Source organism: Pipra filicauda, unplaced genomic scaffold (assembly GCF_003945595.2).
Source record: "Pipra filicauda isolate LSUMZ 115617 unplaced genomic scaffold, ASM394559v2 scaffold80_size11013439_pilon, whole genome shotgun sequence".
Taxonomy (NCBI): domain Eukaryota; kingdom Metazoa; phylum Chordata; class Aves; order Passeriformes; family Pipridae; genus Pipra; species Pipra filicauda.
In genome coordinates, this window is record NW_024104987.1 from 2642005 (window position 1) to 2663137 (window position 21133).

General features: G+C 53.4%; 1 protein-coding gene across 2 annotated transcripts; it reads left to right on the top strand.

Annotated features, from left to right (window-relative positions):
• Window positions 1–674: 674 nt before the first annotated feature.
• On the top strand, window positions 675–20502 carry WIPI1 (WD repeat domain, phosphoinositide interacting 1). 2 transcript variants are annotated; one of them, XR_003543589.1, is made up of 14 exons: window positions 675–797; window positions 2572–2654; window positions 3954–4123; window positions 7151–7247; window positions 10456–10553; window positions 11567–11659; window positions 11930–12000; window positions 12664–12771; window positions 13135–13299; window positions 13464–13571; window positions 14899–15020; window positions 15682–15782; window positions 17505–17890; window positions 19954–20502. XR_003543589.1 is itself a non-coding variant. In XM_027736551.1 (13 exons), the coding sequence occupies exons 1-13, from the start codon at window positions 736–738 to the stop codon at window positions 19999–20001; spliced, it is 1326 nt and encodes a 441-aa protein (XP_027592352.1). In that variant the 5' UTR covers window positions 675–735; the 3' UTR covers window positions 20002–20502. The 2 variants fall into 2 exon arrangements, 1 of the variants encoding a protein (XP_027592352.1); XM_027736551.1 differs by lacking the exon at window positions 17505–17890.
• Window positions 20503–21133: the final 631 nt, after the last annotated feature.

Genomic DNA, 21133 nt, shown 5'->3' on the forward strand with positions numbered 1-21133 from the left:
GTGCACATCAAGTGATGTGGGGCCAATGACTTCAGCGCTCACATGAGCGTTACTCATCTAATGAGGGGGTTTGCAGGCTCTGCCCCTGCGTTTCCGTGCGCTGTTAAAGTCATCGCCCTGGCTTGTGGAATATTTGTCATTCAGCGACCGGCCCCGGGGTTTGTTTTCCTTGGTGTTTCCCCTGGAAGATTCGACCCCACAAGGCAGCAGCGGCGTTAAGCACAGGGACGATGCACAAAAGCCATTAGGGTTATGATGTCAACGCCGTAGAAAGGGGGGAAAAAACTAAACTCTCCAAAGCGCTGTTTATCCAAGGAAGCGGAGACTGTTTGTTTTCCGGGCAGCGGCGTCACAGGGGCGTCACCGCGAGTTTTCCTCGCCCACCACTCCCCTAATGGCAGTCCCGGCCCCCCCTCTCACCAGGGCAGGACCCCCCCTTGTCCCGCCCTTGCCCCAGATGTGCCGCCCAGATGTTCCCCCCCTCCCCAAAACCTGCCCGCGCGCGTCTGATGCAACCACAACATCACCACGTGGCCCCGCGCGGCCGCTCCCCCGCGCCAGCCAATCGCGGCCCGATCCGTCAGTGCCGGGGGCGGGACCTCCCCGCCCGCGCCTCTCCCATTGGTCGCTCGGCGCGTCCATCGGCGCGGCGCGGGCCAATGGGCGGCGCGGCGCGGGGCGGGGCAGGCGCGGCGGCCGCGGGGGCCGGAGCGGCCGAGGCGCCGCGCCCGCTCCATGGAGGCCGCGGCCGAGGCCCCGCCGGCGCTCAGCTGCTTCTCCTACAACCAGGACTGCACGTAAGCGGGGCGGGAGCCGCGGGGCTGGGCGGGAGATGGCAGCCGGGCACGGCTGGGGCGGCCCCCGCGGCCCCGGAGCGCGGCGGGTGCCAGCGCTCCCCCCTGGAATGGCATTCCCGGCAGGATTGACCCCCAACCCCGATGGGCGAGGCGCTTCATCCCCCCGCCGGCCCCACCCGGCTCTCGGTGAACACCCCCCGGCACCCCCGGCTCGGGTGCCAAGGGAGGCGCAAACCCAGAGGGATCGCCGGGTTTTACCCTCCTCTCCCTCTCCCCCCGCAGTTTGGGAAGCGTTTTGGGATGGGCAGAGCAGTGACGTTGTCCCGGGGCTGTGTCCGCGCACCGGTGCGTGGCCACTTCGGTTGCCCAGGGCCACCAAAAGCCGGCTCTTGGCGAGCATCCCGTGCCGGGGCGCGGCGGGTTTCCCGGGAGCCTCCCATCCCCAAACCGTCGCTAACCTGTGGTCCACCCGCTCCAAGCTTAAGAACCCTTTCCCACAGGGACAACGAAGCTCCCGTGGCAGTGAAGCCACACACGGCCCTGGCAGTCCCAGCCCAGAGCCGGGACCAGCCCAGGTCCTGGGCAGCGCGATAAGGATCAGAGATAACCGAGCCGGCACCTGGAAATATTGTTTCCTTCGCAGCCCTGCTTTGCATTGGTGTGTGCAAACAAAGGGTGCTTTGAGGGATGTCGAGGTGCTGCTGACGTGAACCTGCTGGTCACTGCCACCAGCACAAATGCTGTGCATGAGTATTATGGGCCGGCTGTTTTGAGACTTGGATGTTGCTGCTTTCTGCATCTGGAACTGAGCAGAGACAGCACCTCTAACACCCTTAACAGTGAGAGCAAAGCTTCCACAGCCCTGGCAAGTCGCTGTGTCAGTATAGGTGGATCAGCCCTTTTTGTGTCCCAGTGGTCCTGTCTGCAGCCTCCCAGGTAGATATGAAACTGTTTGTTCCTCCAGCAGCCACAGGACCATGGCAATGGAGGAGTTTGCTGTCTCACAGGGATACCTGCCTTCTGTAGGCTACAACAGCCTCAGATGGAAAACTGGGTTCTTGGGTTTGTTAATTTGTGTGATTTAAATTGAGAGGGGGAACTGAAGTTGTGCCTTCACGGACCAACCACTGTGCCAGGAATGACCCACTTCCCCTGTGTCAGGGTCTAACCCCAGCCAGCTCCTCACTCCCAGTGAGGTGGAGAGAGACACAAAAGGGTAAAAGTGAGAAAACTTATGGGCTGAGATAAAGCTAGTTTAAAGCAAAACCCACACACAAGCAAAGCAAAGCAAACCAAGGAATTCATTCCCACTTCCCATGGCAGGCAGGTTCTCAGCCATCCCCAGGTCAGCAGGGCTCCATCATGGATAAGAGGGAAAACAAATGCCATCACTCCAAACTTCCTCCTTTCCTCCCTTTCACCCCCACCTTTATACACTGAGCATGACTCCATATGATCTGGGATATCCCTGGGGTCAGTTGGGGTCAGCTGTCCTGGCTGTGTCCCCTCCCAGCTCCTTGTGCCCCCTCAGCCTCCTCACTGGTGGGGTGAGGAGCAGAAAAGGCCTTGACTCTGTTCAAGCACAGCTCAGCAACAATGAAAACATCCCCCTGTTATCAACACTGTGCTGAGCACAAACCAAAAACACAGCCCCACACAAACTAATATGGAAAAAAAAGACTGTATTCCAGTCAAAACCAGCACATCATCCCTGCAGGGACTCCTCCTGTCACCTTAAGATCTGAACTAGCAGGTTTTTGCTTTGTCTTTGCAGCTCCCTGGCAATTGGAACCACAACTGGATACAGACTTTTCTCCTTAAGCTCTGTGGAACAACTGGACCAGGTCCATGAAAGCAGTAAGTGTCCTGTTTCACTGTGGAGGAGTATTGACCAGCAGCACTTTAAACTTGTGGGACTCCTTCACCATTGTTAGAATTCAACTTCTTTTCCACTGCTGTCAGTCTGGCAGCAGCACTTTGTCCTGAAAACCAGCATGCAGAGGTAGCTTCCCACTAGCATGTTTGAGATACACGGACAGGAGACCACAGGCTCCCAGCACAGCTGCTGGACAACTCACAGGCTTTTAATCCAGTGTGGTATTTACAAGCAAGATGTTTTTAACAGGTTTCCCGTGTAAGAAGGTCACTCACAGCAGGCCTGCAGTTATTAGCTGTGCTCAGAGCAGCATGCAATGCACTTAACAGCCCCAAACGAGTCTGGCCTCGTGGAGCACGGACTCCAGTCTGGTTCAGGCCAGAAGTGTTTCAGCTGAGATGCTCTAAAGATAACATTCCCCAGCTGGGATAGGCTCATCTCTCTCCAGTGGCTATAGAAGGAGCCTCAGCAACCAGACAGAGCTGCATCATCTCAGCAGAGTCCAGGTCTTTGCCTCACAGGCTGACTAAGCTGCTGTACAGCAGCAAACTGTAGATTTATGTCAAAAACTATTTAGGAGTTTGGATTGTCCCCAGTCAGGCCAAAGAGAAACATCCCTGCTGGTGTCACACTCAGGGTGATGGGCTGAGGCACAAGCAGTACCACATCACAGCTGTGGGGCAGCCTTTGGACCTCAGCACAGCCCAAACTGAGCATCATTCAGGGCCCCCTACACCGGACATCACAGTCCCTGAGGATTTGGGTGCAGGTCCACCAGGACCACTGCAATGGTGCCTTCTCAACACAACAGGAGTTATCCCAAACAACCTCTGCAAGACTCACCAAGCCACTGTTTGCTCCCCTAAGGAGGCTGAGAGAAACCAGACACCACCCAGAATAAACAGGGAGCCACACACAGCTCATTCCTTACCTCAGCAGCCATGGTCTGCACACTCCCTCCAGGAAAATCCCTGACCAGACTGAGCGAGCTCCTCTTTTTATATCCCATTCCCAAGGATTAACTGCAGCTGGAGGGCCCAAGGCACCTTCAGCTGGAGAGGCACAACAGCACTGTCTTAATTTTAACCTTCAGGGGAATATTCATTAACCCCCTCCTGCTCTGACCTAATTCCTTTGTGCCAGGTATGAGACATTTATCACAAAGGCAGGTGTTGAACACCTTAGCACTGAGCCTTCCAACCCCACTCCCTCTTGTTGCTGCCCTCAAACCAACCACCAGCCAGGCTAAAGGCCCTGCTGTGCTTTCCTTGTGTGCCCAGATGAAATCCCAGATGTTTACATCGTGGAGCGTCTGTTCTCCAGCAGCCTTGTGGTTGTGGTCAGTCATGCCAAGCCACAGCAAATGAATGTCTACCACTTCAAGAAAGGGACAGAGATCTGCAACTACAGCTATTCCAGTAACATCCTGTCCATCCGGCTGAACCGTCAGGTGAGAGGCACTTGGGAGGGAAGGGGGTTATCCAGAGTTATCCCGCTCTGGCTCTTTGCTGGCGCTGCCTTTCCAGCTGGGACCAGCCTGGGGAGGTTTGCAGGGACACTATAAGTGGCACTGGAGGGGTGGGTGCCTGTCCTCTCCCACCAGCTCCACTCCAGACTCAGTGACAGGAGCAGGAGCTGTGCATATCATCTGCCACAAGTCTTTCCTTCAGTTGAGTGAAGCCAAGTCCTTGTTTTCGTAGCAGTGACACAAAGGCTTTTTGTCATCTGCCTTCTTGCCTATTCAGGATGCAGCTCTGCCAGAAAAACACCTTTTCATCTCCCTTCCCTCCCATAGATTCCACATCCTGACTCCAGGCCCACCTCTGCCCTCTTGGTTGCAAATAAGACCTTCAAAGTTGGTGACGAAACCCAGGAGTAACTTGAACTCTGTGGATGAGGCAAAAGGCTGCTTCTCAAGTACTGCTAGCAGCCTTGTTTTGTTTTTAAGGGTATAAAAACCATCCAGGCCACTTAGAAGAAGGCTTTTAGGGTGTTATTCTGTGAATTGACACAGCCTCATGCAGCCCTGAGCCCTTTTGGAGGTTTTTAAGTCATCTTTTCTTTTTGTCCATAATTATTTTCCAAGTATATGCCCTAAGAAGCAGAGGACATTTTACAATGAAGAAATAAGCAGTCTGGGTAATTGTATATAATCAGCTCTCCTCAGTTAGCAACAGTGAGACCTGCAGTAAGACTCTCTGGGTTGAGCTTCCAGTAAAGCTGCCTTTGACCAAGAGTTCCTGTACTACAATTAAATCTGTCCTAAATTGATTTTTTTCACTTAAACTTACAATGGAACTGGCAAAAGAAGGACTTCCTTTGAATTGCAGATAGCTGTATGTGTATAAAAATAAACTGGGAGGTTCTGCTTAGCAGCTCTAGGAGATTAGTGTGAATAAAATAAGTTCAGGCTATTCCCCATGTGCTGCTCTGGAGTTTGCCTGAAGGTGATGCACAGTCCCAGCCTTGCATTCATGTTCTTTGGCTGCATGATGAGCTTGGGTTCAAATCCTGGGCTGAGCTCATCCTCTGGCTGTAACACAGGCACACCTGGAGAGATCTGAAGATGCTACAGATGCTTAGAAACATGGAATATGAGAGTCATTTGGGTTGGAAAAGACCAGTAAAGACATGGAGTCCAACCACTCCCCCACGTCCCCAAGCGCCACATCCACATGTCTCTTAAATCCCTGCAGGGATGGGGACTCCACCACTGCCCTGGGCAGCCTGTTCCAATGCTTAGTAACCCTTTCCATGAAGACATTTTCCCCAAAATCCAATCTAAACATTCCCTGGTGCAATTTGGGTAGATTGAAGAGAAGTCACTGTTTCAGTCTACATTCAAGGTTTAACCTGGTGGCTGTCAGGTTCACCCTGTGCTGTGACACCTGAGCCCTTGCCTGGGCTCCTGTAGGAAACCTGTACTCCATTGAAAGTCCACAGAAGAACAGATCCCACACAAAGCATTAACACAGGAAAATAAACAAATAAACCAGGAACAGGTCTCAAACAAACAGTGCATATTTCAATTTGATCTCTCTGTGAAAAAGTCCTTGTTGTGCAAACAAGTCCCTCCGTTGTTGTTGATCCACGGGAATTCTTTGTTCCAAGTTCCATGATAACTGGAGTGTGTTAAGGTGTGATTTGTCTCAAGGTGGAGAGCAATCTGTGCTGTGCAACCAGTGAGAAGCTGCTGGAACCTCCCCGGGGTTTCATTCACTGCTGAAACCCTGCTGAGCTCTTTGGAGAGGTTTGAGGTGTTTTTCTGGGTGTGTCCAGACCCATTTCAGCCCTGAAAACACAGCTCAGTTATCCAATCTGATCTGTGTCAAACTAAGAAAAATCTGGTGAGATTTCTGTACAATTAGCAGTGCCTCAACCCTGGGGAGCAATCACAGCACCAACACCTCCTCTGAGGCTCCATCTGTGTCCACAGAGAGGATAAATCCCATCCCACTGACCTTAGCATGGAGGGCAGGAGAGCAGCAGCCCCCTCCAGCTCCCGGTGAGCTTGTCCAGACCTCCTTTGCCTCTTCACCTCCCAAACCCATCACTTTCCTGGATTTTGTCCCTGCGGGTGCCAACATCTCTGGCTGCTGCTTTGCCATCATCTGGAAACCTCCCTTCACCTGGACATCAATAGCAGCCCGTTCTGGGAAAGCACATGGTGGCTTTGCTGAAATCAGCTGTATAAATATTACACTTCTTGCAAGTTGATGGCTGTTACTGGAGAAAAGGCAAAGTCTTCCTGGAAATGCAAAATGGCTCTGACACAGCCCCAGATGCTGTGGTTAGCAGGAATAGAAGTGGGAAAGAGTTTGATCTGAGAGTAATGGTGGAGCAAGGCAAAGATTTTCTAATGTGGGTGTTTCAAGTTAGTGACTAAGCTCCACATTTAGATACTAAATAAGTGGCCTCATTTCTAAAGAGGTGGAGGCTTCCTGTACATGGATTTGGGTGCTCCAGCTTGAGGAGCCTGGATGGAGTCTGGCCCTTGGTGTTTATTGGGAGGTTTTCAGTGTTTCTGGACACTTGGCACTAACAGAGGTGAAGCTGTGCACTTGCTGGACTTGGGAGGCACAACCCTTCAGCCAGACCCAAAGCCCTGGTCCCAAAAAAAGCCTCTGTGCAAAACCTCTCTGTGGTAAAACGGAGAGATCTGGACCAAGATCTGAGACCGAGACACAAAGCTGAGTGGCCGTGGAGATGGTGGCCCAGTGCTGAGGTCACTGCATCAGGCTTCCCTCCTCCTTTCTGCCTCTCCTCCCCTTGGCTGATTCCAAATGGGAAAGGAGCATCCCCGGTGAGAGGGGATAGAGAAGCAAAGATCCCATTTTTGTTACATTTTGGTGTGTGAGAAATTCCTGTTGAGTTTTTCTGACACCAAAGATTTGGGTTGGTGCACTGTGGGAGCTGCAGACAGAGGCACCATGACCATGCTGGTGAGGTTCTGTGCATGTCCCTTGTGTCCTTGCAGAGGCTGGTTGTTTGCCTGGAAGAGTCAATTTACATCCATAACATTAAGGACATGAAGCTTTTGAAGACTATTCTGGATACACCTCCAAACACAACAGGTAAGTGTGGAAGAACTGTGTGAAAGGGAGCTTTGTAGGGCCACAACACTCAGGTTAGAATTTAAACCAGGCTGTGGCTTGTGTATCCTAATTCAGTACTGGGGAGCCAGAAATGGAGGGAGGCAGTCCATGGGCTTGGGAGAGCAGAAACCTGGCTCTGTCCTGAGCAAAACCCAGCTCTGTCCTGAGCAAAACCTGTCTCTGTTTGGAGCAAAAGCCAGCTCTGTTTGGAGCAAAACCCAGCTCTGTCCTGAGCAGAAGCATCAAAGGGGAGCAGGGGTGGGCAGCAGGGTTTGACCTCCCCTTGAGGTCAGCTCCCAGAGCCATCAGTGCTGTGAAGATCACCCAGGGCAGAACCCACAGCCAGAACCCACAGCACTAATTCCCAGCCGGGGAGTTCCCGGGAGCCCTGGGCTGCCACCTGTTATTATTCCAGGGATGCAGCAAACCCGAGGGACAGGGCAGGTGGCCTCAGGACAGATCCTCTCTGTGCAGCCCAGGGTGAATCCAGCTTTCCTGCTGCTGGGAGAGGAGCTATTTTTAGCTGTGCAGAGGGAGCCTTGGCCGGGTGCCCACGGCAGCGCTGCCGTGCGTGGCTGTGACATCCCGGCCCGTCGCAGCTGCAGCATCATTTCATGGGCTGTTGGTCGGGAAGTTGCTGATGTGCTCACGCTTGGCTTCTGGGCTTTCAAGGGATGCTCTCCCAGCAGCTCCCCTGACCTACTTCAGGTCTCAACAGATGGCCTCTCCCTGAGGATTAAACATACTAAACGCTACAAATATAATTAAAGTTTAAAACCTTCCCGAGAAGGCCCGGCAGCGGCAGGGTGGGCAGGGATACCCAGGCCTGGAGCTGCTCTGCAGTGGGGCTGGAGGACTAGGTCATGGTTTTAGAGCAGCAGCAATCAGCTGGGGCAGGACTGGGCTGCTGAGGATCATAAGCTTCATATGGGCTTAGTGCTTTAAAGCCCTTTTACTGCAGCAGCTGTCACTGAAATGAGCTGAGTGACCAGCGTGGTGCCACGCCTGCTCCTGTTGTCCCGGGGCCATCTGCTTTGGTCCCAACTCTGACCCCAGGGATGGTGTGTCCAGGAGGTCAGGGCAGTCCACTGCTCTGTACAACCCTTTTTGGAGTGGGGGTCTGAGCCAAAGGGATGTAGGGGCACAAAAAAGCCACCACTCCTAAAGTGTGTGCCCTGAGCACAGTAACACCAGCACAGGGAGGACCAGGGTTTGCTGCAGCACACCAGCCAGTCCCTGTGAGATCTCTGGCTGTTCCTGGCCAGCACCTGGCTCCCAGTCCAGCCTTCTCCATGCAGGAGAGGAAAACGCCCACGCTGGCCAAGTCTGTTGTTTTTCATGTGGTTCATCTCAGGGGCAGGATTTGCACTGAGGAGATCACAGGGCTTGTGGTGACCTGTGCCATCTCGGGAATGACTGCAGATTTGGAAACCACCTCATGTGGCTCCCCCCAAGCCCCAGATGTGCCTGGACCTGCTGGCTTGGGGGCAAGGCCGGGCTTCCCAGACACAGTATCGTTTTTCCATGCTGCTTGAGGAAGGCACCTGTGATGTGGCACTCCCAGAGGTGCCATCCTGAGCAGTGCCTGCCTGCCTCCTCCCTCCTGGTGCTGCAGGCACCAACCTTCATTGTGGCTGTGGGGCTGCCAGAGGAGAGGAGAGGAGCACCTTCAAAGGCTGCCCGTGGCCCTGGTGATCCTTGTTCTTTGTGTGTCCCTGAGGTCAGCCCAGTACACTCACATCTATGTTTTCCCCTGGCCTGGTTTCCCGCCCGCCTCTCCCGGCCAGGCGGGAGCAGAGGGAGCGGGTGACTCACACCAGCCGCTCAGAGCTCGCTTTGTTCCGCTCCAGCCTTCCCTAAACCCTCCTCTGAGAGAAAGGGCTGCGCTGATCCCCCCCGTGCTGCCTGAGCTGGGGGAACACCATCCGGAAAAGACAGGATGCTCCTCACGAGCAAAGTCTCTGGGCTGTCTTTGCCTTCCTCCCATCCCTCCCTCTTTAATTGCCTTTTAATTGCCTGCACTTTGCCTCCGCTGCGCTCCTCGTGCCTCTCCCCGGTGCGCCATCCCTGGCACGGTGCACACGCCTCTGGATCGACGGCGAGTGGATCCCTGGGGCCCCTGGCTGATCCTGCAGCTCCTGGCTGCGCCGCGGTCTCTTTGTTTAGTTATAAACAATGACCTAAAGCGAGAGATCCTTCCCCGAGGCTGGGCCGGGGCCAGGGCCGTGTCCTGACCCGGGGGGTTGCACGGCAGGACAGTCCGTGTACGTGCAGCGTGTGGGTGTCCTGTTTGGGGCCGTGGCAGCACCCCCGGTGCCTTTAACCCCGCGGCTTCCTCCGCACGTGGGACGAGGTGGGACCCCCGGCGCGGGTCAGGAAGCTCAGGTCGTGCCGAAGCCTTGAGTCGGGTTTGGGAGGACAGTGAGCGCGCGGATGTGGCGCAGGAAGCGAGTGAGACACGTTCTGTATGTGACAGGATTCACCGGGATGGATCCTGGGCCAGCAGCAGAAATGAGAGGCAGGAAGGGATGCTCTTTTCCGAGGTCACCTGGGGGACAAGCGGGTGGATGTACCCACACACGTATCCATCCATCCCTGTCTCATCCTGTAGTTCCTGCTCCCTTTCAAAGGGGCGTTTGGGAACCTTTATGCTCGTGTTGGCACAAAACCAGATGGCTCTTATGGGGAAGAATTCTCCCCGTGCTTGAAATTTAGCTACGTTCAAGTTCCTTGTCAGCCGGAAACTCCCTGCACAGCTGGGGCGCTTCCTTTGTCTTCCTCTGCTTCCCTTTTCCATTCAGAGCAGAAGGAAGCGGCACTGCCTTGCCCTGCCAGCCTTCACATGCCAGGCTGCGTGTCGGGGCTGCATCCGCGCCGTGCTGCTCCTCTGAGCTTCCAACCCGGCACCCACGCCCTGTGCACATCTTCCTGCCTTCTCCAAGGAGATGATGGACAGGACCTGGGCTCCTGTGCAGTGTCTGGCAGGAGGGTGGCAGGGCCCAGGCAGCCGTTCTGTCCCGTGCCACCAGGTGTCCCCACGGCCGAGGCATTTCCAGCGCTCCACACCCGGTGCCGGACGGGTCCCAAACGAGACAGAGCCTGAGCCCCCTGCCGTGCCCATGGCCGTGGATGTGCGTTCCTCCTCCCGCAGCGCGCAGCCTGAGCCGTGTCCCTCTCTCCCTGCCAGGTCTGTGTGCTCTCTCGATCAACCACGCCAACTCCTACTTGGCTTATCCCGGCAGCGCGACCAGCGGAGAGATCGCGCTTTACGACGGAAATACTTTGGTAAGTGCGAAGCCCGGCCTTTGGATACCGACTGAAAACAAACAGAGCCACAGCAAAGCCAACGGGGCCCTTGGGAAGGATGAATAAATACGCTCCACCGAGCTAGGCTGCAAGGGAATTGCCTGGGAGGCACATTCCCCATCCCCCGTGTGCTCGGAGCTGACAGCATCTGAGATCAGGGCATCTCCCAGTACAGATATTCAGGAAAACATGACCCACTGCCCTGCAGCCCCAGGGCCGCTGCCAGGCTGGCACTGGGGTTCCTGCAGGAGCGTCAGCAGCGTATCCCATGGGAGTGATGTTACCAGTGTGGCTCAGGAAGCGTTGGAGCTGCTCCAGGCACAGCACAGAACCTGGAGCAGTGGCTCTGCCACGGGCTGGAAGGGATGCTGGACCCAAAGTCATGGAGAGGGCAAAGTGTCCAAAGTCCCCTCAGGAAATCTGTCCCTGGCTGGATGCAGGGTCATGATTATCTGCTGTTTATGCCAGGGCTTTGGATTACGTAAGGCTGTGGCTCCGTACGTGCAACGGGAGCCGAGGATCTGCAGCAGGGGAGGAGCAGAGCACAGGGGGAAAACACTGTCTCTGCTGCTGTGAGAGGTGCAGGGAGGGCCCGGGCTCCCTGCAGGCACCAGGGAGGTGTTGCTGCAGCAGGATTCGCTGTGCAGCACGGTGAGATGCAGGGAGGCCAGCTCTGATCCTCACAAACACATGCCAGGCTTCCAGGAGGGCGCAGTTGTGATCCCGAAACCTGGAGAGGCGGGGAGCTGAGGTTCTCTGCCCCTGAGGTGAGCTGTCTGTAATCACAGTGGCCACAGTAGGTGGGGAGTGAGCACAAGGCAGGGCAGAGATAAACTGCTGAGGATGTAGAAGAGATACCATCAGCACAATACTATCCCATGAATCCGTATCAGCAGGCCTGGATAGGGTGCGAGGCAGGGAACGCCCTGCCCTCACACACAGTCCAAGGAGCAACGTGTCCCTTTGCACTCACTTTACTTTCTGCCCTACAGAAAACAGCCTGCACCATCCCTGCCCACGACGGGCCTCTGGCTGCTCTCGCCTTCAACTCCACCGGCTCCAAGTTGGCAAGTGCTTCTGAAAAAGTGAGTGAGTGTGGCTGCAAGCACCCTCCCTCTGCCCAGGGCTGGCAGGGGGTCCCAGCCAGCTCTGCTGTATCAGGACCTCTGAGCTTAAACACAGCCAAGAGAGAAGGGGCACTGAGGGATACACTGCCAGCGTGTCGGGATCAGATTGAGCCCAGCTGGCAAACAGGAGGAGCCTTTGCACATCCTGAGTTTCCTGGGTGTGTCAGGGAATGGGCTCTCGCTCCTTGGCCTGCTCCTGCGTGATATTTCCCTTTGCATTTTTTGCAGGGCACAGTCATTCGTGTATTTTCCATTCCTGGGGGGCAAAAGCTCTATGAATTCCGGCGGGGGATGAAAAGGTCAGTTCATTCTTCTGTGGGTGACGAGCACACAGAGGGCTCCCGGAGCCCAAACGTAAACAGAGGGGCAGGGCAACGTCAGATCCTGGTGCCTTTGGCATCTTTTGCAGAAGGAAAACAAGAGCAAACATATCAGCTCAAAATGTCACTGTGCCAGGCAGCCTCAGGCCAGCTCAGTGATTCCCTGTGTGTCACAGAGCAGGGCATGGCAGGGAACAGAGATGGAGTCAATCCATTTACTCTGGCTTTTTGTTTCTCACTCGAAATAATGAAATCCCCAAAATTATCAGACCCCCCGTCCCTGCTCAACCTGTGCAGGGGATGCTGTATGTATCCCACTATCCAGCACTTTGGATGTCCTCCCTGGCCTTTGCAGGACCAGAAGGTTTAATGAGGCCAGCACAGATGTTCCCTCCACAGGCAGCTCTGTGAGCAAGGACATTTCCACCTCTCTGGCTGTTTGTCACTCGCTCGAGGCAACCCCCAGCTCTGCTGAGCAAAGGGATTAGGGAACTGCTGGTCACTGAGCTCACAGGCTCTGCAGCAGCTGGGCAGGGTGGATGGGTCTCCTTCCTCCCCATCCTCTTCCCTGTGAGCCAAACCCAACAGTTCCCTTGAGCAATGTGCCACGGAGTGACCAGTCCTGTCCTTGCTTGGCTGCAGGTATGTGAACATCAGCTCCCTGGTGTTCAGCATGGATTCCCAGTTCCTCTGTGCTTCCAGCAACACGGAGACCGTGCACATCTTTAAACTGGAGCATCTCACAGACAGGTGAGGAGATTAGCCTGGCTTAACCTGCCTGGCTCTGCTTCAAGGTCTGCTTCTCCACAGCTGGCCTCCATGTCCTTTCCATGAGCAATACCAGCTGCAAACTCTTTGGCTTTGTGTCCTGAGGGACTCAATCCTTGAAAAGCCACAACCTGCATCCCTGCTGTCAGGCTCTCTGGGCCTGCTCTGGCTTTATCAGCTTCCACTATCCCTCCTTCCTGTGTATCCAGCCAGTCTGGTGCACAACGTGCAGGTCCCCCAAATAAACCCTTCACCGGTGTGAGATCAGGATCATGTGCTCTGTTCCTGATGCTTTGTCACGCTGACTGTGGTGACCCCACTGATGCTGCTCTGTGACCCCCTCAGCCGACCAGAGGAGCCTCCAACCTGGAGTGGTTACATGGGGAAGATGTTCCAGGCTGCCACCAACTACCTCCCTGCTCAGGTGTCGGGCATGATGAGCCAGGACAGAGCCTTTGCCACTGTCCGCCTGAACATCTCCGGGCAGAGGAACATCTGTGCCCTCTCCACGTACGTACTGACGCTGCACCCCCGTGCCAGGCACAGCCATCTCTGCCAAACACCACCACCCTGGCCTCTTATCTCACCCCTGTGCCTGCAGGGCACACGGTGTGGGTGCTGCTGTGTCCGTGTGTGAGGGTTTTTTGGGGGGCTCATGATGCTTTTCTCACCAGGATTCAGAAGCTGCCTCGGCTGTTGGTGACTACATCAGATGGACATCTCTATATCTACAACCTGGACCCGCAGGATGGAGGGGAGTGTGTCTTAATTAAGAACCACAGGTAACTGTTCCTCCAGTCAGACCTCATGCAGAGGCTGATCTTTTACATACTGAGGGGAAATCTCACCTGACAGCACAAAATGGAGCTGTAGGAGCAAGAACGTTAGAACTGACTTTGTGATTTGAGTGCTTGACCTGACAGATGTGGGTGGGAACCACATCAGCAGGCAAGGACAGGGGGCTTCTTGCAGAAGAAACCAGAGACATCTCAGATTCCATGGCAGCTGTGGGATATCTCAGCCCAGACAGCAGAAGTGGGCAGGCTGTGCCTTAGGAGATGCCTCTGGCAGAGAGCACCGACCATCATGGTGGCAGGAGAGCAGAGTATCTTCTCCAGGTGTGAGTGGGAGCTGGAAGGCTGATTTTGGGGGTAGGATGATCTGGAGTGACACTGGGAACTTCTCCAGTGCCAAAGCAGAAGGAGTTTCTTCACAGAAAGGGTGGTCAGGCATTGGAAAGGGCTGCCCAGGGAAGTGGTGGAGTCTCCATCCCTGGAGGTGTTCAAGGAACGTCTCAGTGTTCTGGTTTAATTGACAAGGTGGAGATCAGGACTCAATGAACTTGGAGGTCTTTTCCAACCCCAGTGATCCGGTGATTCTGTGAAAGCAGAGCCTGTTTGTTCGTATGCAAATTCCATGGAGCACGTAACCCCTCCCCTGCACACATCTGGGCTCCTTGGCTCCAGATGTGAAGCCTGTGGGGTGGGGTGCGATGCAACATGTGCTCTGAGCCGGGAGGTGGCTGCCAGCCAGGGAAATGCCAGCAGCTTTTTGAAAAGCCACAAAACAAAAACACTTCAAAGCTGCGCTGTCCAGCGCGCGCCGGCCACCCGCCTGCCCCCAGCTTTGTCATGTGGGCTCCTCTGAGCATCAGAGGACTGAAAAGGGCCCTTGGGTCATGAGTTACATTACATCATACGATATCTCTGCTCAAACTCCATCCTAAACTAGCCAGGGCTGCTTTTCCCATCTAGTCCTCTCCTGTTGGAAGCCCTTCGGAGCCCCCCCTGTGATTAGAAACACTGTTTGCCTTTGTAACCTAAAGCTCTTGTGGTCAGTCTGTTCCCTTCTGTTCCCGTGCCAGCATTGTCCTCCAGCCGAAGTGGTGCTTTCCCTATCTCCTGCTTCCCCTCTGCTTTCCTTGTGGAGCACAATGCTCCCCTGTCTGCAGCACTGCTGGGGCTGCAGGCAGGGCATGGATGTGGTGGTGTGGATGGGTGATGCTCTTCAAGGAGATGTGGATGCATGGACTTGTCTTATCTGGAGCTGGGGAGGAACAGCTGGGATCAGAACTAACTCTTCTTCCCTCTCTTGCTCCTGTACAATTAGTCTGCTTGGCTCAGGAAAGATGGAAGAGAACAAAGAAAATGACCTTCAGCCTCCAGTACCTCAATCTTATGCAGCAACTGTAGCCAGGCCAAGTACAGTGCCTTCAACTTCGACCATGCCAGGTAAGCACATCTGCCTGCCTTGGGCAGAAGCCACAAGGCCACCTGGGAAAGTGTGCAAGATTCCAGGGGTTCAACCAGAATCACCTTTTGGGCAGCAGGACTTTGGAGCTCACCTGGTTCATCCCCTGTGACAAAAACGGGCCAGGTGTTTTCTGCTCTGCTTCCTGGGAGCCTGTGCCAGCTCTGCTTCTCCTGGTGCAGAGCTATGCCACAGATGGGCCCATGGCAGAGCAGGAACCACACCTGAGCTCCAGTTTGTAAGACAGCAGCTGCTGCCAGGTGGTTTCCAGGAGTTGAACCCCTGGATGTAGAAGTCAAGTACTATTTTTGTGGCGACGTCGCTACAGATTCTCCAAACCTGTTATACCTTACCCACAAAGCCAGCTCTAAACTGCTGCAGGGAAACACCGGGTGACTATCTTATTATATTCCCTAGTCTAAGGTCCACATAACAGAGGTAGATCTTACTCTGAAATTGGTGCTCACATTCGTGGCAGGAGGAGGAAAGCTGCCATTAGTCCATCCCTAATCCACAGTGTCAACGGAGATACCTTCCTCTCCCTTGGTCCCCCAGAGCTCTGTGCTAAAGAGGTGATGACACGGTGTCTGCTTTTTGTTTCCATCCATTCATCCACAACATTCTGTGGTTTTCCTTGGCCAGGCTACTCGGAGGATGGCGGGGCCCTGCGAGGAGAGGTGATCCCAGAGCACGAGTTTGCGACGGGACCGGTCTGCCTGGACGATGAGAATGAGTTCCCTCCTGTGAGCATTCGGGACCCCTAGAACTGCAGCTCAGCCCTCATGCTAAGAAGGAAGTAGTAACCTCTTACAGAAGAGATCCCATTGCCCCCTCCTTGTCCCAGCTCGCTGTGAAGCCTAAAATAACTAAATTAGTTGTAGGGACAGTGCCAGGAAAGTGACACCCCCACCAAGTGGCATCTGGGGATGGGGCAAAGATGATCAAACCTACTAATTAGAGATGGATCTGAACAAACTTGCTATGTCCAGATCCAGAGCTAGCCTTTGTGCCTTAAGCAGATTTCTAGTATTCCCAGGACTAGTTTTAACTGGAACAATACCATCATTTAGAAATAAAAACTTAATACTCCCTGTTGCATTTACAGTCAGTTGTATTAGTTTATGGAATGCAACTGGAACATACCTGAACCTCACCAGTCTCTTCATTTCCAAGCTAACTGAGAAGGAAACTCCTTTTCCAAGTACAAAGATGAAAGGAATAACAGAGTTTGAAACCATTTTATGATTTTTATATGGCACTTTCTCAGTTACCATTGGAAGGAGAGTCTGGATTTTTAAATCTAACTCAGGCCTGGCAGTGTCTTTCTGGCTTCTTTTTCCTATTCCACACTCATTTATTGTGTTAAGTATCTAACCCCTAACTGGACAGATGTTGGCCTGTGCTGTGATCTGGTTGTAATCAGTGGTGTCTTCATAAGAGTAATGCATTAATACAGCAGAATATTGTAATGGATTTCATGTTGCAGCCTTGGCAGGCTCTGGAATCCTGTACTTGGTTTTTAAATATCCTGCTGTTGGAGTTTTGCCTGAAAAGGAGGAAGTAAAAATTTTATCCCAGGATTTGTTCCATGTGCTGAGCTGACCTCTGCGAGGCACGTTCCTGTGAACTGATGCAAAGTGTTATTTAGATAAAAGGTGACTGGCTCATAACTCCCTTTGAACCAACACCACCTAAAGCCAGCTCCAGTCACACAACCTTCAGATTCCTTCTCTTTCATTACCTCTAACTTAATCTGCTGCAAACTGGGAGCAGGAGTTTCCTAGTTGTCCCACACCATTAGCCAAGAAGGAAATTTAAAATGTCTCCCTCTGGTCAAATTGTGTGGCCACGGAGAAGCTGGAAGGAGCAGCAGGGCCAGAGAGAAATCCTTTGTTTCCTCCTGCTCTTGAACCTGTGGTTCAGGGACGAGCGATTGCCAGCGAGCAGGAACCACGCTGCTCCTGAATGAGCCTCCCTGCCGGGGCTGGGCCGTACAAAAGCAGCCCCAAACCCCTGCTGCACCACAGCAGGTGCTTCATTAAATGAACTTTGATCTCCCCAAAACCCTGTCATTGACCTGACAGAGCAAGTGAACGTGTGTAACGCTGGGGAGGAGGAGGCGTGGGAGGGAAGGCGCTTTCCAGAAATACTCCCTGATACGGTGGCTTAGCGAGTGGACCTTCCAGATAAAGGCCCTGCACTCGGGTTTTGGGTTTGCCCCTCGCAGGGTGAGTGCACAAGGAGAGCTGGGCAGGATGTTTTGATGCTCTGAATTTCACTGAACTTGGCTGTTTTCTCAGCACTGAGACATTCGGTCTCGATGACGCGTCCAAGGGGGGTTTCAGGCATCGGTCACCACTCCTGTGTGGAGAAGGAGGGACAGAAAACCTGACCTTATCCAACAAAAATGTTTTGACAGCGTTCTGCTTTGCGGAAACATGGGAAGGGTTTTGTTTGTTTTCCAGCGTGCAACAAAAAGACATTTAAAAACCTCAAAACTTGTGACAAAATGGAATATTCACCCGCAGCCCACGGTATGGCTTTGAACTCAGACATGGTTCTGGAGAAACAGCAGTGCTCAAACCCCACAGTTCCTCTCCATTTTGAAACATCTTGTCTTCCCTTGACCTCAAGCAAGACTTCAGAGGCTCAGCTCTTAGAGAGTGAGGAAAAACAGCTTCAGCCTGACATGAAGTCTGTCAAAAACTGCCTCTTCATTAAATGGAAGGAGGGACAGATCAGAGAAGAGATAAGAAGCCCAAGGAGGACTCATAAAAAGTGGCCTCACAGGAGGGAACGTGGATGTTGCTGCCGATTGTGCCAGGACTGCAGAAGGATCCCGTGGCAAGAGGTTAAACCAGTTCAATGACATCTCCTGCATTGATGGGGTGGATTAAACACTCCCAAGTCACTGTTGCTGTGAGGCAGGAAGGACTGAGGTGTTTTGGAGGTGGACAGTGGGCTGGAGCCCGGGGTGAGGAGCAGGTGCCACGCAGGATGTGTGGGGAGGAGGCTGCGGAGCCCTCGCCCTGCAGGGCCAGAAGGTTTCACGGGGTGGGAAGAGTCAAACCCAGCTCTGGCTGCAAATGGTTGTGGCAATTACAGCTGTTTTTCTGGTCAGCTGCCCCTGTTCTGTGGGTGTATCAGTGAGGGAGGTTTCCAGTGGCGTTGGGAGCTGTTGGTGTGTGTGTGTTGGGCCAGGCAGGGCATGACTTGGCCGGCTCCGTTTTTGGGACCCAGTGTAGTGGCTGCTCCCACCAAGGCATGGTCAGAACAGTTTTGGGGTAGTGCTGTGAGCTTTGGCAGATGAGATCCTGCAGGATTCTGCAAGCAGCATGGCCTGTGTGCAGCTGAAGACTGCAGCCAGGGAATCTTCTTAAATATCCTGGGATTCAGTAGGAAAGGCAGTTTCTTCCAGCAGATTGCTCGGTGCTTTTCCAGGCCAACATGATCCATCCTGCATTTGGCTGCAGGGGCCAGAGGTGATGAGAAGGCTTTATCAAAGAGCCATTTCATTAAGTCAGGTGACATTACATACAGTGGTCACCTCTTCAAAGGCAGCTTCCCCTCACTGATACTCTGTCGCTCTTAAAAACCATCTCTTTCACACTGATTTTTGGCTACTCCAAAATGGTGTGGGCAGTTTGCTGTGCTGCCAAAGGACTCTGCTGCCTGTACGAAGGAGAAATTCAGGGGGGAGTCTGCAAGGGGGACAAATCAGTGCCCCAGCATGGGGTCCACCCACCCCTCTGCTGCTCCAAACCACGGAACTTAATACAAGAAACCAGGTTGCAGATACATCTTTGGCTCCGTGGTTGCCCAAATTCCTCCTTGCTGCTTGCTGGATGGAGTTTCATTCATCCTGTTGCAGGGATATGGACAATAATTACTTTAAGTGATTTTTTTTCGAGCAGCTGGCTGTTAGCAGAGGAAAGGCCATAGATTTTTCCAGTGAAGCTCTACTTGTAATTATGTTTCGTGGGGGATGAGCGAGTTTGGCAGGGCCTGAATGGCCTCTTGCTCCTGCCCTGGTAGCTCAGACTGGCATTTTGGGCAGCAGGGGCTTGCAGGATTAAGCCCATCTTATCAATACTTTATCTGAGGTCCCTGGGGAATCATGCAATCCTGTGTCAATGCCTCAAAACCAAGCGAGTGATGGTCCTGAAACTCCAAGAGAGACAGATCCTGGGAGGTGGAGCTGGGAGGGCCCAGCTGGGGCTCCAGGTTCACATCCCTCATGGTCACGTCTGGCAAGGCTGGGGCTGGGAAAGGGGGGGATCTGTGAACAACTCATGGTTGGTGCCCACAGGCACCTGCCTGAGGTGCTGCAGCAGCCCCACAGCGCTGCCCAAGCCTCATCCAGGAGCAGGGGCACATCTTACCCTGGGGTCTCCATGGCACAACTGGATCAGGGTCCTTGCTGCTGCATGTTCTTCTCTGCTCCTGCTTCACTCTTTCACTCAGAGGCTTTGCTGGTCCTTAGGCTGGGCTTTCCCTCTCCTAATCCTGTCTAACACATGGGTGTTTAACTCTGAGATCCATCCAGAGGGATGCAGTGATGCCCAGCACACGCCTGTCCCCTCCTGCCATGCCAGAGCTGAGCTTTTTGGGAGGACTCAGCGAGGCAAATGGGCTTCACTCCCACAAACGTGGCTGTGCTCAGCCCAATGCCAGCCAGAGGCAAGACACACTTATCACCAAACCAGATGGTTCCCGTTCCCAGGACTGTAAATTTGGGGGGGGGGGGGGGAAGGGGGAAGAGTAAATAAATAAACCTCTCGCAAATCTGCCTTTGAATGGAAAGTAAAACACTGCGGGACATCCCTCCCCCTTCTCCTCCCATGTGCGTAAAACCAACTGGAAACACACCCTGTTGCTGGGAAAAGTAAGGCAGCTCTGTTTTGATTTTGGTAGATAATCTTGTGCCGTGGAGGTCAGCCGGGCAAGGCGAAGAGGTCGTGATGAGGAGCAAACATCCCCGGAGGACAGCTGCTGGGAGCGCTCGGGAAAAGCCAGGAATTTCCAAGAACACATCTGAGAGTCCCCAAGATGAGAACAAAAAAAAAAAATATATAAATCTGAGGTGGGCCACACTTTCTCCTACGTCTGTGTGAGTGAGTACCTGGCCCTGTCATAGCCCCTGTTTTAATTTGTGTTGGGTGGGGTGTCAATGTACTGTATGCACATCACTCTATTTAACAGACTCTATGTTAGAACCACAGTGTAAATGCTAATTTAATCAGATTTGTATGTAACCAGAATTTTATATACCCATCTGCCCCTTTTCTAATTTATGCTGTTTTATGTGTATAAATGTACTTATAGGAAGAGATATTAAACTTATGTATTTGTACAGTATATACATACTATTTTAACCCAGGCAAAGTATTTTTGCAGTGATATTAGAGAAGATGCCATTTGCTATGTTCAAAGACAGAATAAAGTCACAGTCTGTCCCTGGCAGCTTCTGCTGTTCTTTGTGGGGCCCTAAAGATGTCAGTCTGCATTAAGTTTTGGGAGTGGGAGAGTGGGTTTGGGAGCTGGGGGGAGGACAGCTGCTCTCATAGGACCTGACCCACCTGGCCAAGTCCGCACAAGTTCACTTAGGCCTGGCCAAAAAAGGATCTGGGTGTGTAAATCAGAATCCAAAATTGTTTCAGAAAACCCTCACTCAGCTGCTGAGAAATCCCAGTGGTTTCTTAAGTTTCAGTTGCACCTTCATTTCTGCCTTTGCATCTCCCCAGGCCTTTGCACCTGCCCAGAAATGGCCCTATAAGAACTGTTTCACCCCACCTGTGCCCCTGGCATCGCCTCTTCCCCCACACCTTCCCAGAAAAAGCCTTTCCCAAACACTGGGACTAGGGTGGGTGTCACAGCACAGTCCCTGAGCTCTGCTGTGCAGGACAAGCTGAGCATCCTGCCCACACAGAGAGCAGCTCTCAGGGACAGCCCAGGACCCCTTTCCTTCCACAGAAAGTTGGGTCTTACTGTGGCCCCACTAACAAACCTCACCAGGCAGCTGGGGGGGCAGCTGCTCCATTTCCCAGAGCACTCACCTCGTGCCAGCCGGGAATTTTCTCTCTGCAGCCACAGA